Source organism: Benincasa hispida, chromosome 6, assembly GCF_009727055.1.
Source record: "Benincasa hispida cultivar B227 chromosome 6, ASM972705v1, whole genome shotgun sequence".
NCBI classification, from domain to species: domain Eukaryota; kingdom Viridiplantae; phylum Streptophyta; class Magnoliopsida; order Cucurbitales; family Cucurbitaceae; genus Benincasa; species Benincasa hispida.
This window is the reverse complement of record NC_052354.1, coordinates 50088737-50095868: the sequence shown is the minus strand read 5'-3', so window position 1 is coordinate 50095868 and position 7132 is coordinate 50088737. Positions and strand designations below refer to the sequence as shown.

The 7132-nt window shown below is 27.3% G+C and overlaps 1 protein-coding gene across 1 annotated transcript; it reads right to left on the bottom strand.

The window, feature by feature from the left end:
- Positions 1–1214: 1214 nt before the first annotated feature.
- LOC120080437 (pathogenesis-related protein PR-4-like) lies at positions 1215–2959 on the bottom strand. The gene is made up of 2 exons (XM_039035093.1): positions 2693–2959; positions 1215–1379 (listed from the first exon to the last, which is right to left on the bottom strand). The coding sequence occupies exons 1-2, from the start codon at positions 2957–2959 to the stop codon at positions 1215–1217; spliced, it is 432 nt and encodes a 143-aa protein (XP_038891021.1).
- Positions 2960–7132: the final 4173 nt, after the last annotated feature.

Sequence of the window (7132 nt, the reverse complement as noted above, 5' to 3'; positions counted from 1 at the left end):
GTGGATGCATTATTTACTTAAAAAAATATTAACGTTTTAGAATTTTATTTTCACACATCTAGTGACGTAAAACAATAGTCATTTTATATTATGTCAAGTCATATTAAATCATTTATCATCACACAATTAATAATTAATTAAGAGACATGTCATCAAGGTCAGAGATTTAAATCTTTTCACTCTCATGTGTTGTTGAACTCTAAAAATTATATAAAAAGTTAGATTATAATTTTAGTCTATGAACAATGAAATTTTGTGTTTAGCTTTTTGATACATAAATATTTTAAATGGTCTACTAAATTTTTAATATTTCAATTTTATGTCCAAATAAGTATAAAAACTTTAAGAAATATGTAGTAGATTTTTAAAAATATATCTTAATAGATTCTTAAACTTCCAATTTTGTATTTAATAAGTCTCTCAACTAATTTAAGAAGTATCTAATAGATTTTTAAACTTTCAATTTTCAATTTTATATCTAAAATGTCATGGACTATTTCAACATTTTTTTTTTTAAATTAAGGACCTATTGAGCAAAATAAGTAAATAAAAGTTTATAGCCTTTTACTATTGAGTTGTGTGAATATGCATTTGGTATATTTGTTTTTAAAAACTCTTTTCAAGTTATGTGATAAATAGTGAAGTTTCTAAAAATAAACTTTTTATATTTATCTGTGTATCAAGTTTCTTGTAAAATATATAACTATATTAATATTAAAAAGACAAAGACTTTGATAACTATAGTATTTTATCGTATAAAATAATTATGTATACTAGACTATTAAATAAATTATATCATATCATATGAAATAATAATTATACTAAATATATATATAGTTGATAACAACAACTAGTTTCATGGTTAATAAATATTTTATCGAAACACATTTAGAATAATTATATATACCAGGATCTAAATTCTAAAAAACTGTTACTGAACATATATCTAAAAACATGAAAATACACAATTCTATATTTTTATTCCCTTATTTTCAGATCACCAACCAAACACACTCGAATTCTATCTGAAATTATAAAACTAAAATTTATATCTAATATACAAATTTTATCATAGACTTAATAGATACAAATTTGAAAGTACAAGATCTTATTAAACACTTCAGAAAGTTCAGACGTCCATATAGAGACAAACTTGACTTTTTATTTGTAGGGTAATTTCTCATATACACTAAGTTTATAACTTTCCATTTGTTTTAGCAATTAACAAAGTGATAATCAACTAGAAGATGGCCATGAGCAAAGCCATTTCCATTAGTATCCAATTTTTGAAACACACCATAGTCCAAATCTAAGCCACCATTGCTGCATTGATCCACAATTCTCACTGTTTCTTCATCTCCTGTTTCTGTGTTTCTTACCTGCACATAACAAATTTTTCCCCTTTAGCTAGGTTTGAAATATAATAATTTTGTCAATTTTAAACAAAAGGGCAAAGTCGAGGTTTTTTTAGTACAACGATCGTAAGTATCGGAGATAATCGAACCTTCGACTTGAAGGGAGGAAATGCATGCTAATTACTATTAAACTAAACTCATTTTGGCAAAATAATTTATTTATTTTAGAGAAATAATTCAATTTTGAAGGGTTTTTTTTTTTTTGACATACAACAAGTGAAAACATAGATGTCAATTATAACTGAGTTTTGATATTCAAACATGAAGAGTTAAATTTAGTACTTAAATACTTAATAGTTGAAACTAAAGCTTATCTCTATCAACTTTAATTTTATTGGATGTTTCAAAGGGACAATTTAAAACCATAATTTAGCCCATTTATATTAAGAAATATTAGATAGTTTATAGTTAACTAAAATTAAACTTTACTTCCTTAATCTTCATAAATTTTAAGGACACCTTCAAATATTTTATCTTCAATTATAAACTTACTTAACTTTTTAAGTACATGTTTGAATTGATTTTGAGAGTAAAATAATTAAAGACCACATTTTTGTTTCATCCCTAATTGTACTATTTGTTGAAGCGTGAGCATAATTTACTTTACTCTATTGGTAGTTAAAAAAATAGGAGAAAAAATACATTTATATGGTCCCTATATCTTGTAAATTTAGTTTCTATTTATTCTTTAAATTTCAAAAGTGTAACATTCTGAAGTTTAGTAACCAAATGGAAACTAAACCTAAAACACCACTAAAATAGTCTCTAAACTTGATATATAGATAGAAAATATATATTTAATATCGTTACTAAAAATACAAATGAATTTCTTACTGTTAAAATGCAACGAAAGTAGGAAAAAAAAAAAAAAAAACCACGTAAGAAAGTCAAGGTAACTTTCACAAGTATTCTTTGGTTGCTCAAAAACACAAGCTCATAAGATACCATGCAACTTTCTACTCAAATACAAAACCAAAATTTCATGATAATAATCAAAACAAAACATTATATATCAATCTATATATAAGACAACTATGATTAAAGAAGAAAATAATGGTTCAATCTTTAGTCATATAATTATTAATTAAAATTTAAAACCAATATTAGAAATAAAACTTTTGAATGCACGTAAATTCAGCCAAAACTAACACGATCATTATGCATCTAATAAATTTCTTTTCTTGCACTATCAGATACAAACTACATAAAGAAAAAGTACGAAAAGAAAGCCAAACAATCAAAATAGAAACGAATCGAATCGAACCGGACTGACATACCCTAAGGCAGCAGCCACAAGAATCTCGGCCGGTAGGGCCGGCGGGGCCGCAGAAGGCAGTCCAACCGTAGTGGCTGCGCCAATTCAAGGGCTTATTAGCATCCCAAGTTGCACAGTAGACGCTGGCTGTTAAATAATTCCAGTTTATGGTTTGAGGATTATACAAATTATAGGTTGCCAACACATTGCTTGCGCTTTGCCCATTGCCGCCGCCGACCAGGCTCGCCCACAAAGCCAACATCAAAACTATCAAACTTCCTCTCTTCATTTTTTTTTTCCTCCTCTTAACTATTTCTTTGTTTGCTTTTTTGGGGAATTGGGTGGCTCTATTTATAGGGAAATAAGGGTTATTTTTATTAATATTCAAATATATTGTTGAAGCCATATGATTGTATTATGCTTATACAATCAAGATGTGTGTGTCTTCAAGCTTAATGGAGAACTATTGATTATTATCCTATATATTTTCTAGCCAAGCCGCCCTTGAAAGTATTTTATATATATATTGATCTTTTTCAACCAATACGTTTTTATGTATGAGTTTAGCTAGAAAATATAACTGATTTTGCCAATAAGAGCGTAGCTCAACTGACATAATGTTCATAAAGTTTGTACTATAAATCATAAGATCAAAAGCTACTGATAGACAGTGACTCCTATGTATTACTTAAAAATACTTTTTAAGTTAGCCTTAGAATTTGTTGTGTATCCTTCATTTTTATTTTGATTTTTAAACTTTTTTTTAAATTCTTTTTGTCAAGTCCAAAAAAGATTGTAATATTTACTTAATTTTTTTTTTAATAATTTTTGCTGTCAGATTACAAACTTAGTTTTTAAACTTTGAGATTTGTGTCCAATAAATCTATGAGATTTCAAAAGGTTTTAAATATGGTCCTTCAACTTTAATTTTTGTGTTCAATACAGATCTTTGAACTTGGGTCATTAGACATAAAATTTAATTCAAATATATGTAATAGATTGATTAATTATTAATTGTTTTAATAGGTAAATAATCAATTAAACACAAAATTGAAAGTTGAAGAATTTATTACGTACTTTAAAAAGTTTAGGAATATAGATATACAAACTTGAAAGTTCAAGTATTAAACTTGTAATTTAACTTTTTCTTTTATTTTTATTTTTTATGATAGCTATGGTTTGAGAGTAATTTTATTTAATGTCATGATCATCTATTTTTTTCGTTCATACTTATTGATTGAGAATATATGTTTTAGATTTACTTAAAAAGTTAAATAATTTTTTTTTTCAAATATAGAATTCGTGATTGCCTATATGTTTTTAAGATGCTCATGTTTGTAAGTACAATTTTGTTGAAGAAAATAGCAAAAATGGAAAAGAAACAATCACTAATTGAAAAAAGAAATTTTTGCTAATGGGAAGGAAAAAAACTTGTTAAGTACAACAAACTTTTGAGATAAGACCTTTTTACTCTTTCGTTATATTCACACTGTTTTTCCTTTTTAGCTTCCCATAACATACAAATGGTAACAAAATTTCTATGTATGATCAGATTTTTAGAGCGATTCTAAATATTTCTAAAAATATTTATTTATTTTTATCTAAAATGAATTACCTAAAATTCGACGGATCTTAATACAATGTTAGGGTATTTCTAGAATATTTCTTTAAGGTATTTATTTATATACGCACTTTAACATAATTTTAGAAAAGTCTAATTTATTATACATTTACGTCGAATAGTTAGTATTACATTTTTCTTTTAACATGGTTAAAAACTTGTGTCACCCATTCATGTTTTTTGAAATTGTTTATTTGTATGGACTTTTCATTCTCAATTTTGGTGTTTGTAATAAAGATTGTCCATAAAGACAATTTAATCCTAAGAAAAAAAAAAGGAAGGAAAACAATAATTTCACATGACATTTCAAAATTACACACTTATATAGTTATATTAAAAAAAACTTGTTACTTAAAAGAACTAAGACTTTTACTAAATTAACCCCACCAATTTTTTAATAAAAGAGATTTCTCCATAAATGCACCAAAATAGGACTCAATATTACACAAATGTTAAAAACTTTCAATATTTACAAATTTGTCTGACACAAAATAATTAGGATCCTTCCGGTGTTGCAATCTTTATTATTATTATTTTAATTAAATAATTTCCCGTATGCAATTAATACAGTCCATTTTTTTTAAAAAAAAAAAAAAATTCATCGATAAAAAGAAATGTCAAACTATTTACAGAAATAGCAAAAAAAACACTAACAGACATTAATAGACTTCTATTAGCGTTTATCACATCATATCAATGATAGACTTCTATCATTTTATCACTGTAGAAATTGATAGATTTCTATTCAACCTATCAAAGAAGATTAAATTTTGCTATTTTGTGTAAATATATAATTTTTTTTTTCTATTTTTGAAAATTTCACTAAAAATCCAAGTATGCAGTTTGTGGTTTTAAAAAAGAAAATGTGTAAAAACAATAAATCTAAAGAAAAAAAATCGTGCCAACCTTTCTGAAAGTTTTTAAAAACTTTCATGCATGACAAAACTTTTATTATTTTAAAACAATAAAATAAAATTTTTTAACAAAAATGGATGATTTTGTAATTTTACCACCAAAAAATAAAACCTAAAAAGGAAATAATATGTGCTTGAAATTTGATTTCCCAACTGAAATTTTAAAAAATAATAATAAAATAAAAAAAATAAAAAACTTTCTTATATGCTACTTCTCAAGCTAGCCAAATTCAAAATAAATCACATAATAAAAACATTCAAAATTTCTAAATTAATTAGAAAAAAAAACGTCAATAACTAATTATGATAATGATATTTTAGTAAGATAAAAATAAGAAAAAACGGTGAAATCCATGAATAAAAAAATTAAGTTATTTGAGATATTTTTTAAAATATACCTTAAAGTTGAGTTTATTTGATACATTTTCTCTTAATAAAATAGCTAATATGTATGCATAATGTAACATCACTTTTACATCTCTATAAATATTCAACCATAAAAATGTGGATGTTAATACAAAACTTGAGTACAATTGGAAATCATGAGAGTTATGAATTTAATTTAGTTAATTAAAAAGTAATTTATCCTTATGAATTTTTTTTTGGATAAATTTAACCTTATGGATTTATTTTAGTCAATTTAAGACCAGTTAGGATTGACTTAAAAAAAAATATTTTTAAAAAAACTCAATTTTATTTAAACACTTTTGACAAAAAATGTTCAAAATATACTTCAAAAGTTATTTCGAGTGATTATTGAATACTCTATTTTTTTTTAAAATGACTTATTTTTTTAATTAAACACTTGAAAATACATTTCAAACACACTCTTAATTATATTTTTATATGCGCATTATTTATTTATTTTTCTCTGTCACATATTTTTAAGGCATATATAAAAAAGAATATATCACAATATTACATTGCCAAATCCCTCCTTAGGTTATTTTTCCACTTGAAGATGGAGAGAAAATTAAAAAAAAAAAAGATAAATTACAAAAACCACACATAAAACGATACTAATGGTTACACTTCTAACAATTTTTTTTTTTTAGAATAGGTGATATTATTATACAACAACAAGGGGATCCCACAACCTAGGATCAAGGCATCAAAGCGATAAAGCACAAGCAAAAACAGGACAACAAAACCAAAACAAAGCCAACAAGATAAGACTAGAACAAAACCAACACATAAACGCACACTCGCAAACTACCAGGGAGAAAGGCAGAGAAAAGAACCCAAAACCCCACAAACTAGGGGCTACAGCAAAACAGAGAACAACATGAAGTTCAAAAAAAAGAAAAAAAATCCGAACACACACTAGATAAGACCAAGAAGGTCAACCCGCCAGGAAGTAGCACGAGCACAAACTATAAAGACCATAAGGTGAACCAGTGCAGACACCGACCTCGGTCGACCTTCATGCAGCCGCCGATTACGCTCCTGCCAGATATAGTATATGGAAGCACACCAGAAAACAAGGAACAACTTACTACGCACCCGACCCCACTCGACACAACCAACTCAACTCTACATCCCAACCTGCCACCCGATGCGTCGAACCCAACTGACGCAACACACTAGACCACACCTCTCTCCCAAATCCATACTTAAAAAATAAATGATCCCACGACTCCACACCTCCCCCACACAGAAGATACCCCCTCCCCCTTACAATACACCCCAACTCCTCAACCAATCCCGCGTACCCAATCTGTCCCTCACTACTAACCACCATGCACAGAAGGAATGACGCAGAATACCACCCCATGCCCACAAAATACCAGTCCAAGACACCCTAGGACGACGGGGATGTATACTCTCCCAAGCACTAGCGATAGAAAATCGACCACTAGCATCTGGCACCCAAACCTAATAATCAATCCCCCATACCCAACCTGTCCCTCATTGCTAACCACGCACA